Source organism: Hypanus sabinus, chromosome 26 (assembly GCF_030144855.1).
Source record: "Hypanus sabinus isolate sHypSab1 chromosome 26, sHypSab1.hap1, whole genome shotgun sequence".
NCBI classification, from domain to species: domain Eukaryota; kingdom Metazoa; phylum Chordata; class Chondrichthyes; order Myliobatiformes; family Dasyatidae; genus Hypanus; species Hypanus sabinus.
Genome location: NC_082731.1, coordinates 42,309,069 through 42,326,969, shown reverse-complemented (window position 1 = coordinate 42,326,969; position 17,901 = coordinate 42,309,069). Strand labels below are relative to the sequence as shown.

The following is a 17,901-nucleotide window of genomic DNA, read 5'->3' as shown; positions in this document are numbered from 1 at the left end:
ACTCCTCTTGTTATGAAGGCCATCATGCCATTAGCTTTCTTCGCTGCCTGCTGTGCCTGCATGATGTCTTGCTGCCAGGAGGCACACACACATCCGAACAGGTCTTGATGAAGTCAGTGTATTCATTCAGACTCCAAGAATAATTGCTGAATATTGTTCTGTATTTTATTTAAATACATAATGCTACTCAGTTAAATGGTAGTTTGTCTTTTTTAAAAAATACCTTTGTAACTATTTCCATGATGCTTTGCGGTGGTGGGGTGGAGATACGTCTCTACCAATGGAGGAGTAAGGCGCACCTTCCCCCTCCTGGCCTGCAGGGCAAGGTTTGACACACACAAGAGAAAATCTAGATGTTGGAAATCCAAGCAACACACACAAAATGCTGCCTGACCTGCTGAGTTCTTCCAGCATTCAAGGTGTAGCAGCCGTTTAGCCCCACCCAAAATCAGGGTCGGGGGAGTCATGGGAGTAGGTGGTGGACGGTCGTATGAGCAGCCGGTGCAGATCACAAGTCCTGGTTATGTGACCACTGACACCAGGCAGACAATCTCTGAAGAGTATTGATAATGGCTGGGGTCACCCGTCTTGTAAAGACACTGCCCAGAAGAAGGCAATAGTAAAGCACTTCTGTAGAAAAATTTGCCAAGAACAGTCATGGTCATGGAAAGACCACGATCACCCACGTAATGCAATCTGGCACAAAACAAACATGAAGCTTTGGCTAATATGTCCAATCAACTGGAATCCACTTCAGATAAATACATAGAGGTAACAATCAGATTGGAATCACAGAGCAGAGAAACAGGCCATTCAGCCCACTGATTCTGTGCCATTAATTCCTACATTAATCATGTTATTCCCATCAACATCCATGCTCAGATTCTTCCACCCACCTACACACTAGGGACAGATTATAACAGCCAACTAACCCACCGACCTGTACATCTGAGAGATATGGGAGGAAACCAGAACACCTGGGAGGAAACCTACACAGTCAAAAGGCAGAACGTGCAAACTCCACACAGACATTGCCAGAGGTCAGGAATCAAAAAGGTCTCTCTGGCGCTGTAAGGTTGAGGTCCTACCAGCTACTTCCCTAGAAATCCAGAACAAGCTCAGAGCTGCTGAGTTTTTAATTTTGCTATTCTTTTGTGGGTATTACAGGCAAGGCCTCTCCCCCATCGAGCAGGTGGGGATGTGTCGTTCATGGGAATGACAGGGTTAACACACAAGGAGATGATGCCTCACTGCCTGTACATACTGGAGTTTAACATGAGGGCAGATCCTATCAAATACTGGAAGGTCTGTATAGAGTGGGTGTGGGGATGATGTTTTCTATAATGGGCGAGTCTAGGACCAGAGGGCTCAGCCTCAGAATAGTGGGACATCCATTCAGAACAGAGATGAGGAGGAATTTCTTTAGCCAGAGGCTGGTGAACCTGTGGAATTCATTGCCAGAGATGGTTGTGGAGGCCAGGTCATTGGGTATATTTAAAGCAGAGGTTGATGAGTTATTGATTAACCGGGGCATCAAAGGTTTCTGGGAGAAGGCAGGACAATTGGGTTGAGAGGGATAATGAATGGGAGCAGACTTGATGGGCCGAGTGGCCTAATTCTGCTCCTGTCTTGTGGGCATTGAGGATTTTAGGTGCTCCCTCTGTGCTGTTGGGGAGGAAACTCCAGAAATTGGACCAGGAATGAGGAAGGACTGTGACAAGTTATTACTATTGTTATTATTGGAATAGAGCGTGCAATAAGCTTTTCCGGCCTGTGCCACTGACCAATGACCAATTAGCCTACAAACAACTACAGATGGTGTGATTCTGTATACCCCCACCCCCTCAGTCGTTGCTCCACGTACACAAACCGTGCCCACACCAAAGACAGCCCCAGCCCCAAACAACAGGAAGCAGCAACAGAGTGCCAATGCAACTTTAATGTGTTTTAATGAAATCAAAGACTTTTGTTACAGGAATCTGGTACATCTGAGGCAACGTGCTGTTAGCAACAAGTTGCAAGACATGTATGAATGCACGTATAAGCAAAAACAAAACACAAAATCATAACAAAAAACAATTTAACACAAGGAATCAGTGGAGATTTAATCTTTCCCCAAATCACAGTACGAGTGCTTTTCAAAAAAAGATTTATAGTGCAGTCTCTGTGCGTATGCTCTCCACACACTTACTGAGAGGCACAAGACACAATGGGTTATTATTCTGTAGATCACGTACCTTAACAAGGCCACAGCAACCTGTCTCCGTTTAATTCCACTGACACTCCCTTAACAGTCAGGCATTAACACACAGAATAGGTCGAGATAGCCACCATTTCACTGAATAATTCCAATTGCAATCTTACTTGAACGGGATGGAAAGGAATACAGGGGGGAGGGAATAGTTTGATTTTTGGTTTCGTACCTTCAGCTGAGAACAGAAAGGTGTGTTCTTGCCAAGGTGGGAGGAAGAGGAACGGGTGATGTTTATTTGAGACTTGTGTCAGGATGTTTCAACATGGATGTCATTGTATTTGGCCCCACACACCTTCCCCAGTTTCACTCTCTGACATTCATGCTAGGGAGATCCAAGTGGACCCTACGCTTACCAGGACAGGGAGGCTAAGCCTCAGGACCCTGAGCCCTCCTGGGACAAAAGAAAGTGGTTCATTTTCTTTCAATGCCGCCTTTCATGAATTGTACTTTTTTTGGAGGGACGAGATCAGTTTGGGAAAACAACCTCCCTCTTCCCTCTGTCGAATTTCAAGGTCGCTGTTAGCCAATCCCAGGGATGTATTGAGGGCCTTGACAAGACTGTCCCTCAGCACATCCCTGGCATTGGATTGCCAAACAGGGAAGTCATTCCCAGAGCCTGTCAGCAAGGATGGTCTCCGCTTTACACAGGAGTCCCTGCTTGGTGAATGTGGTTTACGAAAAAAGAAATGGAGGTATATGTAGCTCTAGCTGGCATGGATGGGGAGGTGGAATCAGAAAGCCTGAATGCTAACAGCAGATGCTGTTGAAGGGGTGGGAGTGAGGGAAGAATGAGGGACACTCATGGAGGAGATGCAGTTGGCTGGAGATGACCTTGTTGTGCACTCTGAAACTTCGAACCAGGGTCACTGGTCTTACAGCACTTCAGCTCGATGATCCTTCCAATCAGAGTGAAGCTTCAAGTCATGTGGTACTCATGCCACAGCCAATGGACACAGAGGGCCAGATGGAAAGAGGCACTTGGGAATGGTGAGCCCCTCCTCTCTCTCCAAGCTGTTTTTGCCAGGGAGGTGGGCTTGCTTGCTCTTAGCTCTCTTATCCCCACACACCATCTAAATCCACCAGAGAGAGAGGGGGGTGGACAGTGGCCAACATGACGTGTGCAGGCACTAGGGAGCACATCCAGCCCTGAAGGGCAGTGTGGCACACAGGCACCTGGAACTGCAAAGCACAGAATACCAGTCCCTTTTTTAAACAACACTATGGACGGGCGCTAAAACACCAGCGAAACAACCGCCTTAAAACACGACAGAACTCAGTTAGGTCCAGCTACCAACCTGGGTCTCACCAACTTCCTTTGTGCAAACACTTTGATGTGCAGCAAATAAACACAACAACGTAGGTAAGAATAAATAACCCTGGCAAACACCAATGGGAAGGAAAAGGTAAACCTATTTACAGATATGCTCCAAATGTACAGAACCCATCAAGCAGTATGCCAACAGCTACCTCACAATAGTACTGGTTGTCTTGAAGCCTGGCAGTCAGGGAATCTGCTGGAATTCCAGCAAGAAGAAACAGCAGCTCCAGGGAAGACCACAAGAAAGCCTTCGGATCCTGTTTCTGAGAATGTATGACAAATTATTGGAAAATCCATGGAATCAAGGTGGTGGGGGGGGGGGTTGGAGTGGGCTGGCTGATTGGAGAACAACTGGTTTATGGTGTAACAGGGTAAGATTCCTGTATTTTATGGAAAAAGGTTTTGTGGTGTTTCCTCCCTCATCCAAGCATTCATCCTTCTCCTGTGTCAGAGGGAAGGGGCCCCACCCACAGACTTCTAAAGTAGTCACTCTTGCTGTTAATATGGAGAGCCAGCAAGATGTCCAACTACAGGGGGCATCACACCAACCTTCTTGTGATATTCCTTCCATCCAAACCTCCTCGCAAGTTCTGGAGTCCCTACTCTCTGCTCCACCGACAGCGCAGATCAGAGATTCCTGCCTTGTGGATGCATCCGGACAAAGTTATTTAAAACAATGCAACCGTACATCAGGAGGAAAAGGGTACTGGCAATGGATGGGCTTTCGTTCTTTAGCTCAAGCCTTATGATGGCGACACAAGTACGGACTTAGATTCAGTCCATTTGTCCGGGGGGGGGGGGGGGGCTTGTGTAATTCTCTCATCTTGAGGTAACCACCTGAACGTCACCACATGCGGGAGAGCAGTGAGAGGAATCTGTGTGCACCAGACCTCAGGAGGGGAAAAAGTCAGAAGGAAATTCAAAAGGAAAAGTTTCCAGAAGAAGCGATATTACATCATTGAATTTCAAAGCCTTCAGTAACTGGCTAAGCACGTGAGTGCTAACTCTCTTTTGTGGGATGAGGGCAAGAGCAAATTTAAACAAAGACAGCCCGTAAACTTTGGTGACGAAACCTGGTCTCCCACCCTCCCGTCAGCTCCATCAATTACTCCTTGCACCATACCAATGGCCCGCTGAGGATTGTACTGCAGTTGTTGACTGGTCTTCATGCAATGGTGTGGGAGAATTCCGGAGGCTCTGTCTGACCTGCACTGTGGCAGGATGGTCACCCAGTGGTGCGCTACAGACGCACTGCACTTGATTCAGTGCGCTGGGTCTGTAAATGGCCCAATGCATGACACAACACAAATAATCAGCTGGCCTTGGAGACCCTGAACTAGTTACTCCTTTCACTTCCTTCCCGAACTATGCCGGACTAACTGGCTAATTAGTAAATAACGCTGGGTTATTTACTAATTATGCAGTCAGTAAAATCTGAATAGAAACCTGCTGGTAAGATGCTCTTAAGAGATATTGGGAGTTATTAATTGATAAGATGCTCTTAAAAGTTATTTTTTAAAAACATAGGTTAAAATGACTTAAATTTGTAATTTCAGATTAAGATGAAATTCCATCGGTTAATGAAACACTGTGTCATCAGTTGAGGGAAACTACAGTTCCAGTTTATCTCTGCAAACGCTTCTTGGGATCGGACAAGGCTGCTTTATTGTCCAATAGGAGGATGTTCACTAAATGTAAGACTTTGCGTGCATTTTTATTCGGGACCAAGGACGGGGAAGAAGGTGACATACAGAAAGCAAGAGAAAAAAGTGTGACAGAAAACACAACATTTTCTGGGTTGCATGGAATGTATTATCTACAGAGTTGTTTGGGGGAAGGGAGGGGAGTGTCCAGCTATGGTGACAGTGTTAAATATGACATGGCTTCCTCAGGCATGAATTGCAACTGCAATTAGCATCTGTCTGAGAGTACAAGGTTAGCAATTCTATGTGATGACCTCACAGGGGAGGGTTTCAGGCAGCTGGATATTTTAAAGGGCCTCGTGGTGACTCATCAACCATCAGAAGCTAAAAGCAGTTCTCCCAGGTCTGGGGAGAGGGAGGTGGGTCTTGAATATACTAACTTCATGTAGCACATAATCAGTGATGTTGGTAATGTTAAAAAGCATGAGGGGCAGTCAGAAAGTCTCCCCCTCAGTCAGAGAGAGCAGCCGCTCCACCACCCATCAGCCTAGGTCCCGAAAGCAGAGGCTGCAGCTGGTTTCACCAATGGCCAAGGTCCGGCTGGCAGCCACTGACCGACTTGGGGAGCTTGCACCGGAGGCTCTGTCGCCAGCCATTCCTCAAGGGACAGTGTCTACTTTCAAACGTCGCCACAGGGGCTGGCCGCTTCCTCGGTGAACGAGTGCAGAAACCGAGCGCGCTCTGCTCACACTAATGAGAGGGTTGGCGTGGGAGGCAGCGGGTGAGGAAACTAGCAGCGGGAAGCAGAGGGCACAGCGTCCACCCAGGAAACGCGTCAACCCATTCTCTAACACACTCGACGTCAGGCGACATCATAAACTGCCAGTACCAAACTGCACATTTTAATCATTATCGCAACCCCGGTGTGTGTCGGCACTGAAATGGAACGCGTTCGTATACAGTAGATCGAGGTTCCCAAGCTGGGGTCCACGGATTCCTCGCTTAATGGTATTAGTCCATGACTGGATGATAGAATGCATATATGATTTATACCATTTATGACTGATGTGGTATATAGACCATACGGAGACGTCCATATACAACTGTCTGATATGTACCTCCTGCTTGCTTACTTCCAGCCATCACTTATAAAGGTGCTAGCTCAGTTTGATATAAATTCCAAAAGCTGTTCTCTCGTCCCAGAGGGGAGCAGCGGATCGATGGTCAGCCTGCTGAGGGAAGATCTCATTTGGTGATAATTATAAATGATGCTTGTGTGAGAGAGCGGACAAGGGAGGGGAGCAACATGAGAGGGGGATGGGTGGAAGCAGGAGGGAGAGGCCAAGAGAGGTGGAGTGAGATAGAGCTGGGGAGGTACAGTGCAGGTAGATTATGTCAGCCGTGCTCATTCTGAATCCTTATTCTTCCCACTTTTGGAAAAGACACTTTGTATCTGGATTTGGCCAACACACGTGTGGCAAAATTTCTTGCCCCAAGGACAGTTCACTCAAGTGGGATTCTCTTAATTTGGGCTTGGTTGCTTAACTGAGACCAGCTATGATCTTTGGTTCATGTGGAGACAGGGTGAGGATTGGACTAGGCTGAAGAATTCTAAGGATGAAAATAACACAACTCAATTCCCAGAGGTGTAGCATATGGATATACTGTACCGTCCAACAGTGAATGGAGGCCTATGCTCTGATGACATTAGGTTGAAATTAAGATGGAACAGAACTCCTGCATTTGAGGTGCAGCAACCCTGGGAAAGCGTAGTGGAGAAAACAAGACGACCGCCCTTTAGAAGCCCCTCAGAAGTGTCCACAGATAGTTAACGACTACTTCGCAGTTGCAGGGTTGGAGTGGTCAAAAGGCCCAACTGGAACAAGAACTGGTGAGGACATTTCACAGACCAGCACAGAAATAAACAAAAGGTTGCTGTCTATACATCGTCTGAACCCCTCTCCCTAGCCATCATTGGTATTTCTTACTGGATACTGTTCTAAGGTCAAAGACTACTCTGCTACTCTAGCCGTGGTCATTCACCCTGTCTGAACAGAGACATTGAATGCTACAGGGCTACTTAAACTTGGGACACAAGGTGCAAGTTCAGCTTTGCTCTCTGCCCACATACCAGATCGTGGGTGCTGCAACAGCCAACACCCAATCATGTAGGGTTTACTCAACTCTAAGGCTCAAGGAATTTGCCTCCTGGAAGAGTTAGTATGTTAAATGGCACTGCCTGCTGTTAGCAACTGCTTCAGCCTCCCTGCAGCCCTCATCTATCTGTCTTCGTGACAATGGTTGTGTGGCAAGGAACGTCCCTCCACTCGTCTGATAAGTATAGGCAGGTTAGACCCATCTTTGGAGTGTGCCAGCAGAAACTAATTCGGTTGGGAATGCTGCAGCAACTAATGCAACAAGGCAACGGGACAGGAGATTCGTAGGAAGCAGGATTGGCTGAGGAACAACTTGGTTTTCTTCCCACAATCTAAGCCTTAGCATTACCATTAAGCAAGGGGTCGGTGGATTGGGAACCCCTGAAAGGAATACTTAGTACAGTAAACTTCTTGCTCTTCAGTTGCTCCGAGTTTGGTGGGGAGAGGGGTGATAGGGATGTACAGCTGAGACTGAGAATAAAACCAGATATTGGATCACAGATGAAATGTTCAAGGTGGATGAAGCCACTTGAACAGCAACTCTGAACGACCGAAGGGTTCAGATTTATTCATCAGCGTCGTCGTTGGGGTACGTGAGTGGGGTAGTGAAGAGCCTGCCAATTTTAAAGGCAGCTGCAGGGGATGGCGGCTGCTTGTTGAGAATGCCGTCCATCATCATACCAGGAACTGTTCCCAGTGGTGGAGAAGAGGGCTTGGAGGCTCAGCCTCAATACTCTGGACAGTACAGGAATGTAGGTGGTATATACCTTCATATTGGAACACAACAGGACCTGGACAACCCTACCCAACCCCTGCCACATTCAGCCACAAATTGAAGTCATAACCTGCTGTGAACTCTGTGGGAGGGATAGGTCATCCTCAAGATAACTGTCAGAGAATCAGCATTCCCCACCCCCCCACCCAATGAGCACTAAACACTTGCCCACAAATTAGAGGAATTCCTTCATATTTCTTGGGAAGCTGGGACCCCCGTCCTCAAATAGCTGCATCAGGACCACGACTGGGAGCTTATCACACGACTGGCAAGTGTGACAAGGAAACCAAAGGACTGGCAGTGCACTTGGTCACGATCGGCCTGAACTGTGAAGCAGGCTGCACAGCCCTTGCCATCTCTTCCGTTCAAAGTCCAACCCTTGCAATGCAGGACAGAGTGAAGGGGGTAGGGTACACCCTTGCTCTGTCAGATACGCAGGGTTATCAGGGAAGGAGGAAGCAGGCTTGAAAGTCAGGACAAGCGACAGCATTTTGGGTCAGCAGGCTGCACACCACCCCTGATGATTAAAACCAGAGAACGAGAAACCAATTCACCCAGTGCAAAAAAAAAAGTAGTGCTACCCTCGCAGATTTGGGATTGATTATGCTGGCAATAGTCAAACAAAGTTAAATTAAATGTTATTGTGCTGCTCGTGCTGAAGCACAACAGGTTGCGATTAGGTGAGAATGGAGTAAGTCTATCTACATTGACCAATTTGACTAGTAATTACACTCAGAATGGTGGGTGGTGGGTAAAGCCTATTGCACAGAGCTTGCCAGTATAGTCTTGGGTTTAAGTAGCATTACCCTTCACTGAAATAAAAATTAAATGGGAGACTCTAAACCATTCCACACACATAAACACATTTTGTGTGGTCTCTTTTTGAAAAAAAAAGAGGATATTATTTTTCATCTTTACACCCTATGGAGTCATGTGGCTAGGAAAGCTAACCAATGGGGATACAGTTATATAAAACATTAGAACTGGGAGGATAGCTCACTGAACAGGCAGATGACACACGGTATACTGTACAAGGAGTCATTAGACCTCAAGGCAAGGCACCAACCCCCCAGATAAACCAACCAAGGCCAGTGCTTCACCCCCTGGTCGTAAGGTTTCCATCGAACCGATCAACTTGCAGCACTGTCGGAGAGAAGAGAAAGAGAGGCCAGGCGTTATTCCCAAACATGATTAAGCAACTTGAATACAGAACAGAGTACAGTACAGGCCCTTTGGCCCAGGACTTTGTGCTGAACAGTGCTTTGTAAAATTGCACTGCAGTGCCTCAACTGTGGGGCGGCATGGAAGGGTAGTGGTTAGTGCGACGCTATTGCAGATCAGAGTACAGAGTTCAATTGCGACATAATCTGCGAGGAGTCTGTACGTTCACAGACGTACCAGTTGGTAGGTTAATTGGTCATTGTAAAATGTCCTGTGATCAGGCTAGGGTTAAATCAGAAGACTGCTGGGCTGGATGGCTCGAACGACCGGAAGGGCCCATTTTGCGCGGCAATAAATAAATAAATAAATAAATAAATCCCCTTATCTTTTTAAAATTTATCTACAGCTTTCATCTACATCCACTTTAAATGACATAGTCTGCACAATCCTTTACAGAGATTCACTACCTTCTACGAGAAGTTGTTACCAAACTATCAGTTCTAAATGACCTTACACTGATCTTGCAACTGTTGGACGAACATAGGACACAACACATTACAGGCACCTCAGACAATAATGTCAAGCTGGGTTTGTAACCTACTTTAAAATCAATCCCACCCCTCCCAACTACACAACCCTCCGCTTTTCTATCATCCATGTGCCTACCTAAGAGTTTCATAAGCGTCACTAAGGTAACTGCCTCTACCACCTTCCCTGGCAGAGCGTACTCTGTGTAAAAAGGTACCTCTGACAGCCCCCTCCCCAACACTTTACTCCAATCACCAGGTATAGCCATTTCCGCCTTGGGATACTTGCTTTAAATTAAAATATATCCCTGTACACATCCATAAACCTCAAAGGGCTGTGACAAGTGAGAGTGTTCTATTTTAATATTCTGCATTAATTTCATCTGAGGTCAAGGGTGAGCCATTTACCACACAGTGCCAGTAGTTTACTGCATTAAAGGTATGCGTCACTTCAAGAGTTCCCAACCTTTTTTATGCTGCGGACCGATACCATTAAGTAAGGGGTCCGTGGAACGCAGGTTGGGAACTCGCGTGTTACTGTCTCAATCGTCCAAGCACACAATGACTAATTCCCAGGTGGGAGGGCAGTGTCCTAAGCACAACATCTACCTGCCCCGGCCTTATCGACTCGTTTACCTCATCATAACGATATTCAACAGTTTACCTTCTCGTAACTACTTTATATTCAATAACTCAGCACCCAGAACTTCAAAGGTTCAAGAGCTTTCAGGAAGATTATTTCCATCACTTTGTGCTTTATCCTTCGTGCTTTATGCCTCAGATATATGCTGGCTAGTTAAATGAAACTATTTCTCAGTGTCAACCCCTCCCAGAATCCAGAATAGGCCAATCTTCCTCAATCTCTGTCCACAGGACAAGCCTATTTCATCTTCATTTTATGTGGGATTAACTCATCCTGGCTACAAATGGCATCTAAAGCATCTCCAGAAAAAGTCAAACGTAACTAACACAATTTTCCTCTAGATATTCATCCAACAATGAGATTAAAGCAAAAATGTGGGGCCAGAAAGCTGAAGATAAAATAAAATTACATCAAGGCCCAAAGAGGAAGGAAAATCTAATTTCAAAATCATGGCATTCTAATCAAGTTGCACGTAAGTTAGAAACAGTAAAGCTCTCTCTACACTGTCACATCACACACTCCCAGGATAGGGACAGCACGGGTTAGATACAGAGTGAATCTCCCTCTACACTGTCCCATCACACACTCCCAGGACAGGGACAGCACGGGTTAGATACAGAGTGAAGCTCCCTCTACACCGTCCCATCACACACTCCCAGGACAGGGACAGCACGGGTTAGATACAGAGTGAAGCTCCCTCTACACTGTCCCATCACACACTCCCAGGACAGGGACAGCACGGGTTAGATACAGAGTGAATCTCCCTCTATACTGTCCCATCACACACTCCCAGGACAGGGACAGCACGGGTTAGATATAGAGTGAAGCTCCCTCTACACTGTCCCATCACACACTCCCAGGACAGGGACAGCACGGGTTAGATACAGAGTGAAGCTCCCTCTACACTGTCCCATCACACACTCCCAGGACAGGGACAGCACGGGTTAGATACAGAGTGAAGCTCCCTCTACAATGTCCCATCACACACTCCCAGGTCAGGGACAGCACGGGTTAGATACAGAGTGAAACTCCCTCTACACTGTCCCATCACACACTCCCAGGACAGGGACAGCACGGGTTAGATACAGAGTGAAGCTCTCTCTACACTGTCCCATTACACACTCCCAGGACAGAATCACTGATTAGGTAAAGCTCACTCTATACTGAAAAAAGATCTAGCGCTTTTCTGGTGTATATAACAAATAAACTCTTCTCAGGCTTCCAGCCAGGTACAAATATTGATTGTAACCATTTTTTCGATGACAAACTCTGCCATCTTCATCAGGGATGATGCCTGGGCGTGTCTAGTCTGGTGGTGTTTATACCCCCATTGTAAATCTCTACTGATTGGATGAGGACTAACCAATCTGGTTTCTGCTGTCCCACCTTGTTGACAATCAAATTCCAGCTCTTACTTAGAGTGAGACCTTCCTCGTTGTTAAAATTCTTTTCCTTAGTTTTATTTCAATGGTTTCCTGTACCACACATTTCTCCAGGTAACTCAAACGGGTACATCTCCTGTGTTCCTTTAGATGGATTTTCACCGTGTGTCCTGTCTGGACACGGAGGGATGCATGGTGGAAACCTCCATCAAGGAGCACAGGAGGTGAATCCATCTGGGTTACCTGGAGAAATTGGCAGTAGCAGAACATTGCTTTCAGAATGGCTTCCACGGCACAAAACTAATGTGCTGCACCAATGGCTTCTGTGACTGCCTGGTAAAGGAAACCACTGAAACAAAACTAGAGGAAAAGAATTTTAACAAAGACAATGGTCTCGCTCTGAGCGGAACAGCGGAAACCTGATTGGATTCGGAGGAACAGACTATGGGGGTATAAATACCACTGGACTAGATATGCCTAGGCATCATCCCTGATGAAGATGGCAGGTTTGTCATTGAAACGTCAATTGAAATCAATACCTGTACGCAGCTGGAAGCCCAAAAATAGTTTATTCCGCCCTCCATACTGGCCCATCACACACTTGCAGGATAGAACCAGAACAGGTTATATACAGAGTAAAGGTCTCTACAGGGTTGGGACAGTACATGTTGATGCAAATCGGAGATGAAACTGAAAGCTCCTGTTATGTCTTTCTCTGAGACCTGGACGAAAATCCGGTCAATACTGACTCGAGAGCATTCATCTTCTTTCTCTCTGCAGAAGACCTTGAGTAAAGTACCCTTGGTGCCCATTCATTTGGCTAAACCTTATGTGACTTCATTCATTTACCTTGGTATCTTTGTCTCACTTAAAACTTATTAATCTCAATACTGAAGATATAACTCACCCCTAAGCAAAGTGGGATACCCAACCTTTCCTTTAATGCCAGGGTCCCCTACTAACTGAGGGGTCCACGAACTGCACATTGGGAACCCCTATTCTAGGGAGAGAGTTCCAGCACACCATGGACCATTACCCATAAAACACAGGAGTAGAATTAAGCCATTGGGCCCATCAAGTCTACTCTGCCATTGCATCCTGGCTGATTTATTACCCCTCGCAACCCCATTTTCCTGTCTTCTCCCCGTATTCATTGACATCCTCGATAAGACCATTAGAAAAGAAAGCTTCCTGACACCAACCCGGTTCGATATGGCTCTGATTTTAAGGTGATGCCCCCCCCCCCCACCATTTTTTCTTGATTTGCTCCCAGGTTCCTTAATTTAACCTTTCACCACCTTAGAAACACAACTAGATCCCCAGAAACCTTCTGTGTTGACACCACACCGTGAATCCTACCTGCTTTTACATGAGCTCCACAGCATCGAGTCACGGCCACCGTGCCTAGCAGTTACACTGCTGCTTGTTTTGTGTCTGCATGCTTCTGGGCTGCCGGAGTTGGCGTAGCGAGGCGTCGCCGTACTGGATGCCTGAGCCCATGCGCTCGGGGTCAAGCTCACCTGTAGATTCACAACAAGAAGGCAGCTGCATTTTGTGGGAGTCACACAGCCTGCGCCCAGCATTACGGCTGCCCCTCTACTTCCTTAGGAGTTCGCAGAGATTCGGCATGATTTGAAAGTGGTCTATTACTTAATATGTTAATTTCTTTAATGAAATACAAACATTTCTCTTTAACATTTAAGTTAACCATATAACAATTACAGCACGGAAACAGGCCATCTCGGCCCTTCTAGTCCATGTTGAACGCTTACTCTCACCTAGTCCCACTGACCTGCACTCAGCCCATAACCCTCCACTCCTTCCCTGTCTATATACCTATCCAATTTTTAAAAAAATGACAAAATTGATCCTGCCTCTACCACTTCTACTGGAAGCTCGTTCCACACAGCCACCACTCTCTGAGTAAAGAAATTCCCCTCGTGTTACCTCTAAACTTTTGCCCCCTAACTCTCTACTCATGTCCTCTTGTTTGAATCTCCCCTACTCTCAATGGAAAAAGCCTATCCACGTCAACCCTACCTATACTCCTCATAATTTTAAATACCTCAACCTTCTACGCTCCAAAGAATAAAGACCTAATTTGTTCAACCTTCCTCTGTAACTTAGGTGCTGAAACCCAGGTAACATTCTAGTAAATCTCCTCTCTACTTTCTCTATTTTGTTGACATCTTTCCTATAATTTGGTGACCAGAACTGCACACAATACTCCAAATTCGGCCTCACCAACGCCTTGTACAATTTTTTTGTACAAAGCTTTGTACAATGTACAAGTTTTTGGAAAATGAATGTTTGGGACACCTAAAACTTGTTCTTTCTACTGACCCACTAATGCAGAAGACAAAAATAAGCATCTAAAATAAAATTAATATAAAAAATCTAGGGTGCCTAAGACTTCTGCACCTGCCTCAACCACTTCCTCTGGCAGCTCATACCATAAATGGACTACCTTCTAGGCAAGATCCTTAACAGTGTTGCTGAGCAGAGAGATCTTGGAATCCAGGTTCATGGCTCCTTGGAAGTGGCTACAGAGATCGATAAGGTGGTTAAGAAGGCTTATTGAATGCTTGCTCTTATTAGTTGAGGCTTTGAGTTCAAAAGTCAAGAGGTTATGTTGCAACTTTATAAAACTCTGGTTAGGCCACATCTGGAGTATGTTGTACAGTTCTGGTCGCCTCACTATAGGAAGGATGTTGAGGTTTTGGAGAAAGTGCTGGAGAGGTTCACCAGGATACTGTCTGGTTTAGCGGGCATGTGCCACCATGAGAGACTGGATAAACTTGGGTTATTTTCACCGGAGCGCCGGAGGCTCATGGGAGATCTGATAGAGTTTTACAAGGTTATGAGAGGCATAGATAGAACGGGCAGAGAGTATTTGTTTCCCAGGGTAGAAATGACCAATACATTGAAGGTGGGAGGGGATAGGTTCAAGCGTTTTTGTGTGGAGTAAGCTTTTCACTCAGAGAGCTGTGGATGCCTGGAATGTGCTGCCTGGCGTTGTGGTACAGGCAAATACATTAAAGGCTTTTAAGAGACGTTTGGGTAGGCACATGGATATGAGGAAGATGGAGGGATAGGGACATGGTGTAGGCATGAGGAATTAGTGTTTGGGGGTTTTTGATTTGCTTTTTAGCTGGCTCAGCACAACACTGAGGGTGAACGGCCTGTTCCTGTGCTATGTTCTATGAAAAAGTGCCCCTTCAGGTTCTAATTAATTCTCTCCCCTCTCATCTATGCTCTGAGTTCATGATTTCCCAAGATGTTGAGTGACTGCAAGAACAGGCCCTCCCTCTGATGACAGCCGACGTTCATCTCGAGCGAGAACATGAGGGTGTTAACAGAGCTTCAGAAGGAAAACAGAAGTGCTTGTGAAGACATGGCCGGAGAGTTGCGCTGGTGGCAGGGGACATAAGATCACTGTTCCATGAGCACATTCTATTCTTACCTGATTCAATTTTATTTAAGATGGTCCTTGCACATTTCAGAAATGCTTCTTCCACATTTTCCCCAGTCAGTGCACTGGTCTCCAGGAACATCAGCTCTACAGCGGGAATACCAGAAAGAACCTCAGGTGAGCCATTCAGAAACACGCAGTTACGTGCTGCCACCTTAACGTCCCAGGTACGATGGTACCATTGCTGTCTGAAACAGGGGCAACGCGCAAGGAGGGGATGCTTGCTGTCCTGTTGACCTCAGCTGCATGACAGATGGGACAGGGGAAGCTTAGTGATTCGTCACGAGGCTACAGTAACTCCTGGTGACTGGTGCCAGAAGTGGATACAAGTACGACATTTAAAGACAGTTGGACAGGTACGTGGATAGGAAAGGTGCAGAGCAGGGGCTCCACAGACCACTTGCTTAATAGTATTGGTTCACGGTATAAAAAGGGTTGGTGACCCCTGGCATAGAGGGATATAGGTCAATCGGAGTGGATTGTCCTTGAGGTCTCCTTCCAAGCTGGGCTGTTTTATAATTCTATACAATTCCCTCTGATGGAAACTACCTCCTCTACCCTCTAAACTTGGAACTGCTTTTCCCAGGCTTCTGGGATTTTAAGAGAGAAAGTCAAACCTTTGAAAGCCCAACAAGAAAAGGGAGCTCTGAGCAAATGCAGGCCCTATGGAGGTCCAATGGCAGCAGCAAATTCAACTTCACATTGAATCAAGACTGTTAGTGAACCCCACTTCTGACACAATAAGTGAGATATGATTCCAGGATGATAAAGAAAAGCCCAGACTTCCAAATATTCACTGGAAACCCCAGTTCAAATGGAAGCACGTCCCTTATAGGCTCCTGACAAGGTACATGTCGCTCTAGTCCACAAACCCCTCGGTTAATGGTATAGGTTCAAGGCATTAAAAAGGTTTGGAATCCTTGCTCTAGAGTGTTGGTTGCACAGTGCCAGTGACTTCCCGGTACTGATTAGCTCAGGTTAAGCTGGAAAAAAATGACTAGACAGCCAAGAGTTACCGTTTTCTTGTGCAAAGCGCGAAGCCTCCAGGAACGTGACCTCCCGATCAGCATCCAAGTCCTTCTTGTTCCCACAGAGAATTATGACGATATTAGGACTGGCAAGGGTCCGGGCATCTGTCAACCAGTTTGTGAGTGCATTGTAGGTCTCACGGCTTTATGAAGAAAGAAGACAGGACAATTACATTTCAAGTTTTGGTGGGTAAGCTTTAGGGAATCAAAGTGACGAGGTACAAATGATCCATAAGCTAATGGAGGGGTTCCCAACCGTTTTTTTTTAGTATCAGGACCAACATTATTAAGCAAGGGGTCCATGGACCTCAGGTTGAGAACCCCTAAACAGAACAGGGTTGACCCACTGGAATTCCTCCAGCAGTATCAGTTTCTTACATCATTCCTACTCTCTACCCTCCCCATCTGGATCCACCGTCTATCACCAGCCAGCTCTTCCTCCTCCACCTTTTTAATCTCTCAGCTCACTGACTGTCCGTTTCTCCCCACGGAGGTGGCTCAGCATTTCAGCAGCTGCAATCTCCCGAGTCTCACCAGCATTTCTGAGCTTGCCGGTAACATGGGCTGAGTGGGCAAATTGTGGAGAAAGCACAAAACAGATTTCAAAGTAATTCGGATGTCAAGTGAGTGGGCAAATCCATGACAGACGCAGAGAAAGTGAATGGGAAAACTAAACAAAATACTGGTCACAGTTCTGTGAAAAAGTCTTAGGTGTGTGTACGCATGCATATATAGAGACCCAGATCAGAACCAAGTTTATCAATGTCACATATGTTATGAAATTTGGTTTATCTGTGACAGCAATACGGTACAATTCATAAAATTACTGTAGTACTGTCCAAAAGTCAGCTCTATATATATATATGGTTGGGAAAATGGAAAGGGAGAGGGGAGGGAGCAGGAGGTAGCAGAAAGATATTCTGTAATGATCAATAAACAATAAACCAATAGTTTGGAATCAGATGACCTTGCCCGGTATCTCAGTCTACACTCTGCCACCCCATAGACCCTGGCACTCCTTCTCTGCCACCTGTCCCTCACCTCTCCCGTGGCTCTCCACCCTCGCCATTCCCAAAATCCTTCACTCCCTACAGATTTACAAACTCGCTCTCTGCTCCATGTTGACAAATCCAGTACAGTGCAAAAGTCTTAGGCACCCTAGCGATATAATGTGCGCCAAGACCTTTGCACAGGACTGTAGATGGTGACGGATTAGAAAATGTTGATGGGCAAACCACTGAACGCAAGCATGCGGTTGCACCCAGCGGTTACAAATGGTGGAGTACAGGAACAAGAATCTTGGTGAGACAACATGTGGAGTGATGTGCACAGCTTTAGATTTCTCCTCAAGGCAGACACAATACAGTGTCAGGAAATGTATGCTCATGCACTTCAGTAGAAGACTATTTTCTACATGGAGAGAAGAATTCAAAAATTCTGAGTTGCAAAGGGATTTGGGAGTCCATGTTCAAGATTCCCTGAAGGTTAACTTGCAGGTTGAGTCGGTGGTGAGGAAGGAAAATGCCATGTTAGTTTTCATTT

At 46.1% G+C, this 17,901-nt stretch overlaps 1 protein-coding gene across 1 annotated transcript in view; it reads right to left on the bottom strand.

Annotated features, from left to right (window-relative positions):
* Positions 1-1,924: 1,924 nt before the first annotated feature.
* rab4b (RAB4B, member RAS oncogene family) overlaps positions 1,925-17,901 on the bottom strand; it is an 81,112-nt gene continuing 65,135 nt past the window's right edge. The window contains exons 5-8 of the mRNA XM_059950932.1: positions 16,348-16,502; positions 15,323-15,418; positions 13,219-13,379; positions 1,925-9,289 (exon numbers count right to left, since the gene is read on the bottom strand). Coding sequence (XP_059806915.1) covers positions 13,264-13,379; positions 15,323-15,418; positions 16,348-16,502 — 367 coding nt within the window. The 3' untranslated portion in view covers positions 1,925-9,289; positions 13,219-13,263. The remainder of the gene's footprint in view (positions 9,290-13,218; positions 13,380-15,322; positions 15,419-16,347; positions 16,503-17,901) is intronic.